Here is an 18,293-nt window from a genome sequence, read left to right on the forward strand (position 1 = left end):
CAGTGCATTGCTGTCTCTGAATGCGCATTTGCACCACTCCAGTCGTGTCAGCCCCAATATCAAAACATCTCTATCCCTGTGGTGCTTCTAGAATAGCCCACCTTTAACTAAAACAATATTAGCAGGTTTACTTGTTTTATGTTTCCTTAACATGAATTTGTTTATATGAATTGTCATTTGGTGACACCTCAGTCCAGCCTCAAAATGGAATTACATTTTTTTTTTTTTTAAATATCATATTCCCTACCCAGAATGCCCATGAATCTACCCTCTGCACCATTCAAAGGTTTACAGCAACAACAGGAACATCAATTTAAAGCTATGTTTCCCCACCTTGGTGCTGGAAAGATGTTACCGCATCATTTTTCACTGCACTTTTCAATTATTTGTCCCAGGTGCCACAGTACTGTATACTGAGTTTACTACCACAAATACAGGGGATGACAATTTAAAAGAATAATACACATTCTGTTGAGTTGCACATGCATATGGCTAGTAGTTTACAGGTGCAAGGTTATGAGTCGTATGCAAGGGAAGCGTTGTACCAGCTCTTTTGTGATGCTCATTACCACATGTACCACTGGCTGTGTCACAGTGTAGCCATGCAGACTGATTAGGGTGAGAATTCTGTGGCTGACCCTGTTGCTCCACTGCCCGGGACGGTGTAATTAATTCACCTGCTTAGGGTTTGATTAATTGACTTCGACTTGCATCTCAGTTTCCCAGCATCTCGCTTTAGGGATACCTAACTCTTCTTAGCCACTTTCCTAAAACAAGTGCTGCTCTATACAATACAGTACAACACAACATCATTTTGATATAGAACCTTTCAGAACATCAATTTTTCAAGGACATCGTAATGAACCTCCTATTTGAAACAAATGAGTTTTATGCAATGACCTTACTTCTAAGACCAGTATACATGGTCAGTGTCCCATTAATAATAAAATAGTGTGACCAGGTCAGGCCTACCAGGAGATCTCTCGTAGAGACTATAAAAAAAATGATAAGATAGAACAATAAATCAGAGATGCCTTATTATCTCACAGGTTGCTTGTGAGTCACAGAATGCCCAGGACAACCTCATTGTCTCACAATAACCTTGAAATGTCTTGCACACTGCATATGTGTGTAGGTACTCCCTCATTGCCTTATTTCTAGAGCTGTTAGCTATCGGTTTATGTTTTTATTTATCTATTTATTTATATGCTTGCTGCTCGCTTCTTGTTTGTTTTGTCACTTACTGAAGTGAATCCGTCTCATTAGCAGAGGGTCTAGCAGAAAGATTTCTGGCACACTGTAATGCAGAGCAATGACAAACTGATACCAGACATCTGTACAGCATCAATAATAACATCAACACACACACACAACCACACAGCCGAGTCTCAGATAACACCACAGCAGTTTAAAACAGACCCGAGGCATGTGGGTGTGGGGGCCTGAAGTTGTTAGGTAATATTGGTAATGCATTTCCTGTCGAGGAACCCCCTGTGGCTAGCGATAGTGGACTGAGGTAACTGTAAGGACTTGATGACAGGGAGAATGTTGTGTATAATCAAATGATGTGAGAGTGAGCATAGCACAAGTGAAGGGGTGCTTGGTTTTGTGAATATTTAAAAGTCAGAGTTAAGGGTCGCTGAAGTCCAGACAGAAAACAACCAGAGTACATGTTCATCTTGACGTGTTTCTGGCTCGGGATCCAGTCTGCTGTCTGCCCTGCCTTGGTGTCCGTGCTTTGTAACCTTCTTGTAGCTCTTGCTGTACAGCACCTTAAGATGCAGTGATGACTGTAGGTGCCTCTGAAATCTGGTTGGCATGAAAACCAGGCCAAATATTTAAACTAATTGATGATTTGAGGATCTAAAAATGACATTTAGAATGTCAGTAGGCCTATGAATGCTTCTGTACAGATAGCCAGGTAGGTCTTCTGTAGAATTCATGCGAAATAAGTGCCACCGCTTTAGTATTTCTGTGTTGCTGGGGGCCTTAAAATTGAAAAATTGTCCAATTGTCAAATTCCTGAGTGATTTTTAAGTGCATGTTCCTTCTAAAGTAGAGGAGAAACACCTGGGTAAATGAGGGACACCAAGTATATTGAAAGCAAGGGCTTCCACACAGATGTGGCTCATGCGTTAATTAAGCAAATAACATCCCAGCATGCTTAGGGTCATGTATAAAAATGCTGGACAGGCCTGGTTGCCTATAATTATGGCTAGCATGGCTGCAAGAGGAGACCTCAGTGACTTTGAAAGAGGGGTGATTGTTGGGGCACGTTTGGCAGGAGCTTCAGTGACCAAGACAGCTCAACTTGTTGATGTTTCACGAGCAACGGTGTCTAAGGTGATGTTGGCATGGAACTCCGTGGGAAAGACATCATCAGCAAAGGGCAACAGTGGGAGGAAGCGCATACTCCAGGATCGTGATATCCGTGCATTAATTTGAAGTGCAAGGCAAAACAGGCGAGCAGCTGCAGATCAATTGACTGCAAATTTCAACCTGGGGCGCGAGCAGCCAGTTTCATCAAACAGTCCGCCAAGAACTCCACAGAGCGGGATACCGTAGTGGCCCAACGCCCTATTAAGTGACTTTACTTTGGTGTTTCCATTTTTGTGTCCACTACCTGTATCACTTTCAGTTGCTTAGGTGTGCTCATAATTTAACTGACTTTAACTGTACTTTCTGTATGCTACTGTATGCTACTGTCTACCTACTTTACTGTCTGATTTAATGACCCCACAAAAAGGCTTCAGGATGAAAGTATCGAAAATGGACCCATCTTTGAAGGGCTGAAACCCCTTATGGGACATAAGTTAACAAACTGATCTTTGGTGGGCTTATAGATGAGGATTTGAAGGACTTGTGGTGAAATAATTGACTTGGTAATCTGTCTCCTTCACAGTTTAATAATTCTCTGTCCAGGTGGGGCACCACAACTATATAAAGACTGTCAACAGCAAGTCACAATCCATCACAAGACTCATTAAAAAACATGTCATAAAACCGATATCTGTTCTGCACATATAATTTTAAGTCAGAGTTCAAGAACATTGTGTCACGTGCAGTTGTACCTGTAAAATTGCATGAAATACCTTTTTCTATACCATTGGAAAAAACAATGGAGACTGCTTACCAAGTCAATTATTTCACCACAAGTCCTTCAAACGCTCATCTATAACCCATGAATGCTTGTTTCAGAACTTTGAAAAATCAATTTGTAAAGATGGCAACAAAGAAGAAATAATAGGTCAACAGTACCTCTGTAGCCCCGTGACAAACTACCTGCATATAAAGATTATACACATTTTGTGGTTTTAGTTTTATGGATTTATTTATTTATACACATTTTTATGGTTTCTCTTGGTTTAAACTCAAACTATTTGTTAAATCATTAAATCAGACAGTAAAGTAGGTATACAGTAGCATACAGTAGCATACAGAAAGTACAGTTAAAGTCAGTTAAATTATGAGCACACCTAAGCAACTGAAAGTGATACAGGTAGTGGACACAAAAATGGAAACACCAAAGTAAAGTCACTTAATAGGGCGTTGGGCCACTACGGTATCCCGCTCTGTGGAGTTCTTGGCGGACTGTTTGATGAAACTGGCTGCTCGCGCCCCAGGTTGAAATTTGCAGTCAGTTGATCTGCAGTTTTGCCTTGCACTTCAAATTAATGCACGGATATCACGATCCTGGAGTATGCGCTTCCATCGATTGTTGCCCTTATCTGATGATGTCTTTCCCTCGGAGTTCCATGCCGACATCACCTTAGACACCGTTGCTCGTGAAACATCAACAAGTTGAGCTGTCTTGGTAGACAGTAGCAGAGCTGCATACAGAAAGTCAGTTAAATTATGAGCACACCTAAGCAACTGAAAGTGATATCTCTTCTACTTTAGAAGGGACATGCACTTAAAAATCGTGCAGGAATTTGACAATTGGACAATTTTTCAATTTTCAATTTTAAGTCCCCCAGCAATTCTACTATCCTCTCTCGCTGACCTGGGAATCTCTGGCACTGCTCTGGCCTGGTTCTCCTCCTACCTCTCCAACCGCACTTACCAGGTAACCTGGCGTGAAGTAACCTCCACACCTCGCCCTCTCTCAACAGGAGTCCCCCAAGGGTCAGTCTTGGGTCCGCTCCTGTTCTCTCTCTACACCTGCTCCCTGGGCCCCCTCATCGCATCCTATGGTTTCTCATACCATTTCTATGCTGATGATGCTCAGATTTTCCTCTCCTTCCCCACCTCTGACTCCACCATCCCCTCCCGTATCTCTACCTGTCTGTCTGCTATCTCCTCCTGGATGCACTCGCATCACCTCAAACGCATCCTCTCTAAATCTGACCTCCTTTTCTTTCCCTCCTCCTCCTCCCCCTCCTCTGATCTCTCTGTCTCTGTTCCTCTGGAATCTACCATACTCTCTCCCTCCTCCTCAGCTAAGAACCTCGGAGTCACCCTGGACCCCTGCCTCTCTTATTCCCAGCACATCTCCACTCTGGCACGCACTTGCAGATTCTTCCTGAGCAACATCCGAAGAATCCGACCCTTCCTCACCAACTACGCCACCCAGCTCCTGGTCCAGGCCCTGGTACTCTCCCGCCTAGACTACTGCAACTCCCTCCTGGCTGGCCTCCCTGCGTCCGCCACCCGTCCGCTCCAGCTCATCCAGAACTCCGCTGCTCACCTGGTGTTCTCTCTGCCTCACTTCTCCCATGCAACTCCACTGCTCCGCTCACTCCACTTGCTCCCGATCACCACTCGCATCCAGTTCAAGACTCTTGTACTAGCCTACAGATGCCTTGACCAGACTGCACCCAGCTACCTCCAGACCCTCATCTCTCCCTACACCCCCACTCGACCTCTCCACTCCGCCTGCACTAGAAGACTGGCTGTACCTCCTCTACGCTCCCCTGCCTCTAGAGCCCGCTCCTTCTCCACCCTCGCCCCGCAGTGGTGGAATGACCTTCCTACAGATGTCAGGACTGCCCAGTCCCTGACCACCTTCCGGCGCCTCCTCAAGACTCACCTCTTCAGACAGCACCTGTAGAACTAACTCCTCTTTTTTTTTCCCCCTGGACACTTATCACTCTTCCTTAAATGCGCTTTACTTGATCTTATCTGCCCCCTATTTTACTGCATTTAATCCTGTACTTTAGAGTACTGTAATCTGTCACAAGTGTTATTTAATCTGTAGTATTTTGTATTTAATTATATCCTGATGTAACTATCACTGACACTGTTTTCTGCTCCGTTATTGAATCGTATTTTGTCATACTTGTACTTGCTAACCAAAGTCATTGTATTTATCTTGCTCTTAATTGTATTATTACTTGTACTGTGATTCTTGAATGTATTTTTGTTTACGACTGTAAGTCACCCTGGGTAAGGGTGTCTGCTAAGAAATAAATAATAATAATAATAATAATAATAATAATAATAATGCAGTGGTACTTATTTTGCATGAATTCTACAGAAGACATACCTAGCTATCTGTACAGAAGCATTCATAGGGCTACGGACATTCTAAATAGGGGGTGTATCTCAGCAAATCTTCATCATTGAGCTTAAATATTTGGTCTGGTTTTCATACCTGACCTGTATCTTCCACTACACAAAATATAAGCAAAATCAAAATCTTGAGGTAGGGAGTTCTGGTTGAGTTGACACGGAATGACCCATATTGATTGCATGTACTTATCACAAAATACATTATATGCGGGTCACCAGTGATACTCAAAAGAAGCTAGTGGACAGCTACTACCTACCAGCTGAGAACATTAGCCTCTTCCTAAACGAAGTGGTAGATCTTCCTTCCCAATCCCCCCACCCACCACCAGCCAATCATCTTTCATGACTTTACCCTCTATGATTAGAACAGGTGAATCTGCACTAGAATGACACATCATGTAAGAGAGTGGGCATGTGCTTCCCCCTAGTGGAGGTAAAACACAATAACATTTATGTGGTGCTTTTTCACACAATGCAGCTTTTTGACATGCTTTAGAGCCAGGTCCTCATTTTTAGGGGTTGTTTATAGGGGTAATCTTGTGAGGTATAAATTAGCCCTTAGTACTGCCCTGATCCTATAACTGATCTGCCGTGAGAGAACCCCGACCCCTGAGAAATGCAACAGCATCTAATCAACTATTCTTTCAGGATTAATTAGCTGCTGTGTCAGTCACTGTTTGATCATTCTGTGACAAATCACCCTGTTGACTCAAATTTACACAAAATAAGATGCACTGTTAGTTTGGTCTTGCCTGTTGAAAAGTGCAAAATTAGCACGGGAGTTGAGTTGATAACAGACACTGCACTTAAGAAATGAAACATTTCATGTGTGTACATGTGTCAGTCCTAAATTTAATTATTTATTTATTTATTTATTTATTATTATTTTTTTCTGTGGAGAAAACTCAAAAAGACTATCACCCTCCAGTGGTCACAAACAAACACCTGCAGTTTCATAGATTGTGAATATCCAGCCACAGACTGGGTGCTTCCTGAGTAATACCACTGTGGGTGTATGAAATAGGCATGATGTATTGAATTAGGCAGACTGTGAAAGCAGCACTGGCTCCAACTGCAGTGTAAGTGGAGTCTGGAATGCAGCTCTGAAATGAGATGATGCACCACAGTGAGCCTGTGCTGTTATAATAGTTTGATGGGTTTGACTGGGAGGGCAGGCTGGACAGTAACAGGGAATGTTGGGTTTCAGCCTCGATGTTCTGAAGCTTTGGATGCTCTGTCGTGCCACTTGAAACCTGTCCTGTGTATTGATTTATCATTGACCACTGTACCTAGGAAATGCAAAGGTAATGGAGCACTAAGAAGCAACTCTGCATCCTCTCTCGATGAGGTCTGGTGTTATTACAGTCCATCAGCATGGCTTTTATTGTTTGTGAAATTGTTCAAGTAGTCGTTGGAGTATGTTTGAAACCAAAAATCTGATCGATGGTATAATACACAGTACAGAGGGTTGCCTCGTTCCACTAGAGCAGTGGTGGCCAATACGTGGATCTAAAGCCACTAGTGGATCTCAAGAGATTTTTGGTGGATCGAGGCAAATCTGAAGAAGCATCAACACATAAGCATAGTATAGTTTTAACAGCGTTGATTACGCATTTAACTCTTTACACTCAGCCCTGTTTCTGCCTGTTTTTCACTGTTTTCATTTATGTATGTTTAACTACTGGATAGTTTGTACTGCATGCATGTAACATATCAAATGAAAGGCCACAACATTTCTTTTCATATTATGTAAGTTGCAGTAGAATCAGGTATACTATATGCGGTAGAGATGAGAATATATGTAAAAAAAAAACAAAAAAAAAACAAAACCCTTTTCCAAAAAAATCATGTTTGGTCTCGACCATGAACTTCAATATGAACTTAACATGGGGGGAAAAAATGAAGCAAATTGGATGAAAAACAACTGTTTTAACACTTTTAACAACTGAGCATAATCACAACTTTCATTTGAACAAAACAGAATATGGAACACTGAAGAGAACTATTTACAATTTTACATGCTCAGACCATGTCCCATTACTTTCTGTGCCACTCTGTAAAGCAGTTCCTGTCTGGAACAAGCACAATGGATAAAACTCTTTCTCTCTCGCTCTCACGCTGTCTGTCTCCAAGTCTGCAGCTTCTCTAGTGCCCTGTCTCTCACTGAACTGCGTAAGGAAGCAATCGACTCAAAACGAAACCTAAGCTGTGAACTCTGTCACATGATGAGAGGCTTGCCTTAATGGAAGGCCATCTGGGTCAAAAAGCGTTGTATAGTGTACACGGTTCAAATATTCGCTACACGTACTCATTTGGACCACTCAGAGCACAGAAAAATGCTACGAGTATGTGGCGGAGTGTCCCGCCCCTATATATTTATTTATTATTATTTATATTTTTTGCGCCGCGTATTTCTTATTGTTTTTATATTTTAAAAACCCTGTGAGGATGCGTGACTGATCAGCTACTGATTATTTAACTAGCTGACAGTCACGCATCCTTACTAAACTCGTGCAGACTGTGGCCGAGGGGTAATAAGATAATTAACAGCTAGTTAACCCCTCGGCCAGAGTATAAGAACCTGCAGCTGTCCATGCTGGGAGGAGAGTGTACAGAGGAGAATACGAGGTGCGGAGAGAGCGAGGAGAATAAAACAAACAACAAACAACAAAACACAAAACAAAAAGGCGCGTTGGCCAAACAAATAGAAACAAATAAGTGTGCTGGTTTTAACCCAGACAAGAAGACATCAATTTAACGTAAGGAATATTGCAAATAGGTGGCAAGTATACATTTGCTGAGTGCAACCTCAAATTGAGATTTGACGTTTGTTATTTTACGAGGTGTGGTCCTGGCCCGGACAGGGACCTTGTTTATTATCAAGTATAATACTTCTGTTAATAATTGTTATCTCTCAGACTCATGCTTTACTGTCAAAAATAGTAAGAGTCATCACAATCTATTATTATTATTATTATTATTATTATTATTATTATTATTATTATTATTATTATTCTTAAATGTATTTTGTATAGCGCCGGGGGCGTTTCCTTACAATATTTACCAAAAGCCCCGCCAACTATTGAGACCCAACGTTTATTACATCACTAACATCTTCAAATACTTCAGATGCAATCATGGAGAACCCCTGTACCATACAACCTTATAGCATTAACATAACTACATTGCAGCATTCCAGCAACGTCATTAAAAGGTTGTGTCAGTGGGTATTAAGGAACAGTTTTATTTTATAACACAATGCCACTGTATTGTACACTCCCAAAGTATACAAGGATATGCAAAACGTTAGAAAATGAACACGCAGAAGAATGAATCTGCACAAAACTGAATTGCATCTACCACTGTATAATAGTAAAAACAATAAAATCCACTAAAAAGACCACATCCAGTGTATGACGCACATTGTATTATTCATAACTTGCCATTTAAAAAAGACCTGGCAATTATTGGAAGTTCTACGATGACAGAAAAAAAACAAAAAAAAAACAATACAGGAAAAGTAAAGGCACATAAAAAAAACACTGTACTAACAGATGTTAATAAAATTGGAAAGGCAATATTCAAAGGCTCAGATTCCCTGCACACTTTTGGAAGAGCATGGAAAATGTGAGGCGACTTTTTATTGGATCATTTAGTACACTGACAACTTTCTTTAAATTAATTTCCTCTTATGTCATTTCTAAAGAACTGATTGGCCGAAATTTGTACATGTAGTGCTTGCAAAGGTACCATGAAATGTTCCTGTCAGGACACTGCACTCTGATTGGCTATCATATTATTGTTAATAAAACAATGAATAATCCTCTCCCTACACCGAAACCCTAAACCTTAAGGTCAGTATCCTATAACACAGCCAATACACATCTAAAGTGGTTCATGTTTGGCAGTGAATAGGCGTTTTTGTTACTTTAAAAAAAAGTGAGGTGGCTTTTACGGAGCCTGAGTAATATGTGCGTAACCTTGGGAGCGCCGGCGCACAGAGATGAATGGGGCTGAGTTTAAATTAAAAAATATAATTCCTATTTTTTCATTGCTTTTTTCATTGCTACCTTAACGTATTGGTCACCACTAGCTTCAAGCCAGATCATCCCAATTGATCAAAAGGGTTTTACTTTATTGTAGTCTTGTTCACTTTATTGTTGTTGGATCGCAGAGCCCATTGAGATCCACCAAAATGGATCTCAATACTTGGTGTATTGGCCACCACTGCACTAGAGCCTAAATGATAAAGTAAGCCAAAAGGTTTTCTGCAGGTGAATGCTGCCGTGTCACTTTCAGAGAAAACTATTTACTGGAAGTCACTGCTGTGGATCTCAGCCTGAGAGCAGATCAGACAGCAGCTTGTTCCTATCTGACTGTGCAGCTGCGCTCTTCAGCCTCTGTTACAGATAGTGCAAACATGGTAATTGCAAAGTGCTACCCAGCAGAGTCGAGAGTATGAGACCCCTGCAATTAACCAGTCTGAAGTCCGGGGGGGCAAGGGGCTGCCTGCCGGCTGTACAGCTGCAGCTTGTACAGTATCTCTTCTACAGAAACAATTAGCACAGCACTGTCAATATGTAGGGATTTGCAAGCGTTGCTGTGTGGGGGAGGCTCTTTCCATGCTGCTCCCTGATGCGATGTGAGAACACAGTGTAGCACTTCTCCCTGTCCGCTAGTCATTCCCATATTTAGATATGAATACCAGAGGTGGTCGCAGCCTGTGCTTAACCCCAACGCAGCCAGGCTGGTCCTCGTTAGAGTAACTGCCTGGGGCTGGGGCTCATTACAGGTTCTGCGTTGAAGGATAATTCAGCAAGGTGGCACTGCTGGAGGTTAGAATGGAGTGTCAGAGATGTTCAGGTTGCAGAGTTGGTGAACTCAGAATGGAAAGTTAGAGATGATTGTTCAGGTAACAGTGCTCGTGAACTCAGGTGCTGGGTGACATTGACAGATCATTAACAGTTTCTTAAAACCAGCCACATGCCATTTAAAAAGTCAAGCTGCAAATTTAAACTCTATGGTAAATTGATCTTTTATAAAAAATAGTTGTAAGCATAATCAAACCAGTAGTCAGTCAGGTCTGTTTTTAGTTATACATTACACAGCATTAAATTACACTTCCACTCCACATATCTGTATAAATGATGTAAATCTAAGATCTAGATTTGCACTTAATGATTTGGGCTGAAGTAATACACAGGGCTAACACTCCAGCCACTACATGGAGTAATACACAGGCATGCCGGTATTGTTTGAGTGACATTGTTAAAATCCACATCGTACTATGTGCATTTGAAATGTTACAGGGCTTTGTGAAACAGTGATGTAATTAACAGCAGCTAATCTTCACGTGGCTTGCGTTGTCCTGTTTCTCCAGGGGGGTATATCATGCATGTCTGTCCATTGAAACCTTTCTGGAGTGATCGAAACATTTCAGATTGTGCAAAGTATGGTATAGCCATTAATATAAACACCAGATTGGTACTTACGTTCTCAACGCCATCTGTTGCAGTTACTGGTTAGGTTTTTTTTTCATTTTAAGCCTCAATGCTGTAGCATTTCATCGCCTCAATTTCTATGCCCATAAATATTATTTAGCAATAAGTTAATATGTTATTTTTATTACAGAAAAAAACAGAGGTGCCAAAAGAATTTACACAATTCTCTCAACTCACAGGAAGGGCCTCGTTCAGTCACTGATCTGATTCAGTGATGTAATGTTGTTGAAACTGACACCCTGGGATCCTTCAAGAAGCTGCTTGATGAGATTCTGGGATCAATAAGCTACTAACAATCAAACGAGCAAGATGGGCTGAACGGCCTCCTCTCGTTTGTAAACTTTCTTATGTTCTTATGTTCTTATGTACAGAGAGGGACTGCACAGTGTGGATCAGTGGGGATTCTGTCACACTTTTATTTCAAACTCGTTGGTCACTGAAAGCTGTGAGACTTTTAACCACAACAAGGTGTACTTTCTGTTTAATTGGATGGCACCCCTGCTGCCTGAGTGGGAGAGAGAAAAGCGGGCTCTGCTTTATCTGGCTTTCTGCTCTGTTTGTAATTACTCAGGGGCTCAGAACTATAATCCTTCTTCTGCCTTCTCCAGTAAAATAAACACAAAAAAACATTTCGTTTCCTCAGTGGGAGGCTGTGCAGGCAGGACGGATCGCAGTTTAGTTTATGTACAGAACCTTCCCTATCTCATTTTCAACACAGTCAGGAGTGAACCGGAGAGTCACACACTAAAGCAGTGGCAGGTGAGGAGTTGAGAGGTGGAGGGACTGCATGAACATGTGAGGAGGTGAGGGGTTGAGGTGGAGGGAGTGCATGAACATGTGAGGAGGTGAGGGGTTGAGGTGGAGGGACTGCATGAACATGTGAGGAGGTGAGGGGTGGAGGTGGAGGGACTGCATGAACATGTGAGGAGGTGAGGGGTTGAGGTGGAGGGAGTGTATGAACATGTGAGGAGGTGAGGGGTTGAGGTGGAGGGAGTGCATGAACATGTGAGGAGGTGAGGGGTTGAGGTGGAGGGAGTGCATGAACATGTGAGGAGGTGAGGGGTTGAGGTGGAGGGAGTGTATGAACATGTGAGGAGGTGAGGGGTTGAGGTGGAGGGAGTGCATGAACATGTGAGGAGGTGAGGGGTTGAGGTGGAGGGAGTGCATGAACATGTGAGGAGGTGAGGGGTTGAGGTGGAGGGAGTGTATGAACATGTGAGGAGGTGAGGGGTTGAGGTGGAGGGAGTGCATGAACATGTGAGGAGGTGAGGGGTTGAGGTGGAGGGAGTGCATGAACATGTGAGGAGGTGAGGGGTTGAGGTGGAGGGAGTGTATGAACATGTGAGGAGGTGAGGGGTTGAGGTGGAGGGAGTGCATGAACATGTGAGGAGGTGAGGGGTTGAGGTGGAGGGAGTGCATGAACATGTGAGGAGGTGGGGGGTTGAGGTGGAGGGAGTGTATGAACATGTGAGGAGGTGAGGGGTTGAGGTGGAGGGAGTGCATGAACATGTGAGGAGGTGAGGGGTTGAGGTGGAGGGAGTGCATGAACATGTGAGGAGGTGAGGGGTTGAGGTGGAGGGAGTGTATGAACATGTGAGGAGGTGAGGGGTTGAGGTGGAGGGAGTGCATGAACATGTGAGGAGGTGAGGGGTTGAGGTGGAGGGAGTGTATGAACATGTGAGGAGGTGAGGGGTTGAGGTGGAGGGAGTGTATGAACATGTGAGGAGGTGAGGGGTTGAGGTGGAGGGAGTGTATGAACATGTGAGGAGGTGAGGGGTTGAGGTGGAGGGAGTGTATGAACATGTGAGGAGGTGAGGGGTTGAGGTGGAGGGAGTGCATGAACATGTGAGGAGGTGAGGGGTTGAGGTGGAGGGAGTGTATGAACATGTGAGGAGGTGAGGGGTTGAGGTGGAGGGAGTGCATGAACATGTGAGGAGGTGAGGGGTTGAGGTGGAGGGAGTGCATGAACATGTGAGGAGGTGAGGGGTTGAGGTGGAGGGAGTGTATGAACATGTGAGGAGGTGAGGGGTTGAGGTGGAGGGAGTGCATGAACATGTGAGGAGGTGAGGGGTTGATGGAATGACCCGTATCGAAGTTTACCACGGTATTTTTGCACGGTATTTTTGGCAGTTTTACCTTGGTTTTCCCATGGTTATACTATGCATTTACTGTAGTTTACTCTGGTTTGCCATGTTTATTAATATGCTTTACCATAGCTTACCTATGATTTATTACACTATGCTATGCTTTTACTATATGTAAACTTTTCTAAGGAAAAGGTTGAGCGTTGTCTTTGGCAAAGTAACACGCTGAATCTATTTGGCTTAAATAATAGAGGTGGGGCTAAGGGGGACTTGATTGAAGTATTTAAAATCTTAAAAGGAGATGACAAAGTTAACGCAGCTGGAAACTAAGTGGAGTGTTTTTTAAACAGAATGTGGTGAGAACATGGAATTGGTTACCTAGCTATGTTCTTGATGCTGAGTCATTTGGATTCTTTAAAACACAAGGATTGGGCCAAATTAACTCCTCTCGTTTGTGAATTATCTTAAATTCTTCTATTCTTATGAATGCAGTGTTGGCCAGTATTAGCAGTGCTGGAAGCTGGTTTTCAGCAAAGTAGGGTGTAATGGATCTCCTGCTAGTGGCTGATGGGTTAGTAATACTGGCATCAGCATAAAGACACAGACTTCCCTCTTGACTATAGAGTTTGCTCTTTAGTTGAATGGTAAGAAGTTCATCTTGAATTGTGAGGTTAGTGGTTCGTGTCCTTCCCTTGCCTTTCCTTTCAATTCAGTGGGCTGAGATGCCAATTTATTACAATGGGTTGTGCTTGTGTGATGAAATGGATGTGTTTGTGTGGTGGCAGCTGCAGGAAGCTGCTGTTTCTGTTTGCAGGAAATTCTCTTTGGGACAAAGCCAGGGATCCCTGCAGAGGGGAACCCCAAGAGAAACATTCCCACACAGTGAGATGCAATCTGTATGCTTCATACTTTACCATGTTTGGATAAGTTTTAGCATTCTTCACAAAGCTTTAGCATGCTTAGATACGTTTTACCATGCTTTAGCATTCTTCAAAGCTTTACCACGTTATACCATGCTTGGCATTTGTATCGATATTATCATGACCTAAGATAAAACCTCATGCTGAGATTTCATTTTAAACTTGCAAGAGATGTTAAACAGGTTCCACTGTCATTTCACTGTACCAGGGAACTGTAACCAAGCAAACAAATTATTTCTAATACAAATACATACTTTTTAGATTCCTTTAATAAGCTTTATTTACATTCTCCAAATTATAAAATACCAGTGAAACAGTAAACATGAGTGATACCCTACCGTATTTTCTGTTTCCCAATTGGATTCTCAGTGTGCTATGTAAATGAACAGTATGTTGTATTGCATGCTATGACAGTGGAATCTGAGATTGAGTGCTATAGAAATGCATGGGGTATAAGATCCTAGTGCAGTAGAATATCATAGTGGGCGGTATATGGATGTATGGGGTATGGCATGCTATGGGAGTAGAATCTGAGATCTGGATGGTAGTGAGAGTTCAGAAGACATGGTGCTGGACACTCTTTTCTTCAGGGATTGTGATTATCTCATTCACACAAATCCAATCTTTCCGTTTTGGGAAGTGGCATTTTGTTTCCTGCAATTGATTGATTTATACTCCTGAGAAAGAAAATGGTGCAAGGCTAGGGTGACCAGATTTTCAAAGCTCAAAACCGGGACACATTGTTAAATAATTGATAAGCCTGATTAAACCATTTAAATATAGGCTATTTTAATGGTTATTTAAATAGCCATTCACTTAGTATTATCTTTTTTTTTTCTTTTTTAAGCAGCTATAATTTCAGTACTACTTTTTTATTGCTACTTTTTATTGATAAAAAATAAATAATAATAATAATAATAATAATAATAATAATAATAATAATAATAATACATACAATTACTTCTGTAGATCGTGGTTAAAAATACATTTACGTTTAGGCATTTTTCTTGGGCTAAATCCCACCAGAACTGAACAGCTACAAAATTACCATATTACACATAATTGCAGATTCATATTGAATATAAACTAAATGAAAACACCTGGTGCACCAAGGAATAAGCACTATGTTTGTGTTAATCACTTTACAAAAATAATGTTCTTGATTACCCAAGTGGCTTTTTTATTTTATTTTGTTTTCACAGCAGGTGCCATAAATAAGTGATATAGGAAGCGGTTATTTACGGTATTTTGACAAAAGGTATTTCGAGTGTGTCGCATTACAGGAAGTGGCTGAGAACGGGGACTTTTTTAAGTTTTTGAGAAAAATGTTGGGATACTGGGACATCTGATGGAAAACTGAGGCTGTGCCACCTAAACCGGGACGTCTGGTCACCCTATGCAAGGCGTCAGTTCTGCTGACAGCAGGCCTGCAATGTGTATAAATAACACACTGTTAAAAATTGGTGGGGAAAAAGGGTGACTGTTGATGAATACTGAAGAAGTCACTTGATTGTCTTAAATGTTCTGCGGTTAATGGCAGGTAATAGCTTGCACAGAAACAAACATACAGTAGCTGGTGTTAATACATTGATTAAGACACGGTAAACAGGATTGTGGCACTAAAACAATATGACTTACACTACCATAGAGTAACAGGGTGGAGGCTGGACACGAATCCACCGACCCCGCGATCCACAAGTGAGCCTCTAAACCACAATGCAAAAGAACCAGGCTCCTTTGCAGTCATGGTTTTAGAGCTTCTAACCTCACCTCATCTCATCTCTCTGACAGGAGACTGGTCAGAATCCGTAACGGCAGTGTATCACATAACACTGCCCATTACAATAGCAACAAAAGACAAATCTGTCTTCACGGCAACACAGATATGTTGGAATTAGGTCTCTGCAGTGTGATGTCATTTTCAATCCCTTGCCATGCTCTACTGTACAATCACAATCTGTCCCCGATGCTTTCTATTATTTTTTTTTATGTAAATGATATTGCTAGTTTATAAAATTTCCCCTGAAAGAAAGCATTTACATTTGAAGTCATTTAGTGTGTGCCGCAGGGAAACCAGAAATGTTATAAATAGAAATTCTGACAAAGCATTGCTTTCTGTGCTGTGACCGAATCACAACATACTTGTGTACAAAGAAGCAGTTCTGTACTGCTTTAAATAAACATCAGCAAACAAAGTAGAAAGTTGAGGACAGATTGGTTGTCATTCAATATGATCTGGTCATTTGGAACGCTCATTTTCTGTTCCATTCCCAACTGTCCCATCTGCTCTTTCCCATGAACCAGGGGACTGATCTGTTCTAGCATACAACCACACAAGAGGATGTCTGGCTTTTAGACTCTACACTCTTTTGACTGAAAGAAAAGTGACGGCAGGGCTTTCTGATTCTTTTTTTTTTTAAACTGTAGAAAAGTGCAGCAATGAATACAAAACATACAATTTGCATACAGATGTACAATGCATTGGTACAGACACAGACTTGATTTTCTAAACTACTTTTTTGTTATTTGGTCTTTTTTTATTTTTTTATTGAAAGGACCATAATGAACATATACAACATTATGCATATAAACTACCGCCATTCATATAATAAAAGAAAGATGTTAAGCAAGAAAGAGCTCAACAATTGTGCTACCATCGTCGGTATCTATTGATTACGGATGTCGCTGGTTACCAAACACAACAGTCAGAGCGGCAGGCTACAGTTTGCCAGGATTATAGGACAGTGCAGAGGAAGAAGGCCGGAGGCTCTTGTGATCCTCGGTTCCTGCTGCTGTCTGACATGCTGTAACGTGGTGCCCTTGCTGTTATTTTGTTCTCTGATGGTGTTGTCGTTCTCGCCCCTCAGGTGTGTGGTTCCTGTGTCAGGTAGACGTGGCCCCGGTGAAGAATGAAGATGGCACAGTGATAATGTTCATCCTGAACTTTGAAGCCATGACAGAGAACGAGCTGCTGCACTCTCCTGAGAGGGATGTCAACCACAAGGTCTCCTCTAACTGGTTCCCAGCAGGTAACATTATTATTGTAGTTTCTCCAGTGGGCAGGGTACAGTACAAAAGCTACCAGATACAGTATACTGGTCTATATACGTAATCTCTTAACACCAAAATTGCTATATTGAGAAACCTAAGACAGCAGATCTGAGTAGCCTAAATGTTTGACATATTAATGAAACAGCTATATTGAATTGTATTAAAGGATTAGATTTACATTAGCTGCAACAACTAATTTGGTTTTAACATAAATCCGTGATTTACATGCATCTAACCAATGCATTGGTATTTTTTAATCAACAAAATGTGTTTATAAACTAGCTAAACTTAAGTTTCACGGTAAAATAAAGAGGCTTGTGAACACGAAACATTATTTTACAATGTATTGTTACCTGTTAAGTCTACTATTGCCCACATACCTTTTTGACTTGCTGAACAAACATTTCATTGATAACTGTGTAAACGTGCGCTGTGACATGTTTGCTACCACTTTCCCACACGACACTAACCTTCTCTCCTGTGTATGTGGAGGAGTGTGGGTGGGTCATGTGAGTAGTCCAGACCCAGTGAGCAGTTGTTTTTTTTAAAGTGCATACTGATATTTATTTCATTCATATTATTTAAAGGTTGATTTAACAGTACACGGTCATCCGTGTTGCACTGAGCCAGTACAAGCATTGTAGAGCTTATGTAAAGAGCTTGCTTTCCTGACAGAGTGATTTCACTAAGATTATCTGTAAAAAGAGAAGCATTACATTGGTACTGTGTATTATAGCCAAAATGCAGCACTTTTCTTTTTAAGCATCAGACTCAAGCTGAGCATGTCTTCCCCTGTCTCCTGTGTCCAGGCAGGGCACGAGGCTTCAAGCTGCGTTTTCCGATGCTGCGCTCCCTGACAGCCAGTAAGCAGTCCTTGCCGCAGGAGGGCCCAGACGCGGTGGTGGTGGACTTGTCCAAACCCAGCAGCGAGTCTTTGGCCCTAGGAGAGCTGCTGTCCACTCCGGAGAGCAACTGCCTGGTGAGCTCCGAGCTGCAGCAGCTGGAAGACCAGCAAGCGCACACTGACAGAGTGCTGGAGTCCATGAACCACCCCTCCCCCAAGCCAGACCGCCTCAACCCTGACATGTCCTTCTCCAACTGCAGCCTGACCTGCAGCCGCTCCCGCGAGAGCTTCTACAGCGTGCGCCGAGCCTCCTCCGTCGACGACATTGAGGCGATGAAGACCGACTTTGACAAGAAATTCTGCAACCGCCATGCCAGCACAG

At 42.2% G+C, this 18,293-nt stretch overlaps 1 protein-coding gene across 1 annotated transcript in view; it reads left to right on the top strand.

Moving 5' to 3' along the window:
- LOC117399214 (potassium voltage-gated channel subfamily H member 2-like) overlaps positions 1–18,293 on the top strand; it is a 161,610-nt gene that overhangs the window by 48,493 nt on the left and 94,824 nt on the right. Inside the window, exons 3-4 of the mRNA XM_033998262.3 lie at positions 16,884–17,045; positions 17,877–18,293. Coding sequence (XP_033854153.2) covers positions 16,884–17,045; positions 17,877–18,293 — 579 coding nt within the window. The remainder of the gene's footprint in view (positions 1–16,883; positions 17,046–17,876) is intronic.

The sequence above is a fragment of the Acipenser ruthenus genome, chromosome 4 (assembly GCF_902713425.1).
Source record: "Acipenser ruthenus chromosome 4, fAciRut3.2 maternal haplotype, whole genome shotgun sequence".
Lineage (NCBI taxonomy): Eukaryota > Metazoa > Chordata > Actinopteri > Acipenseriformes > Acipenseridae > Acipenser > Acipenser ruthenus.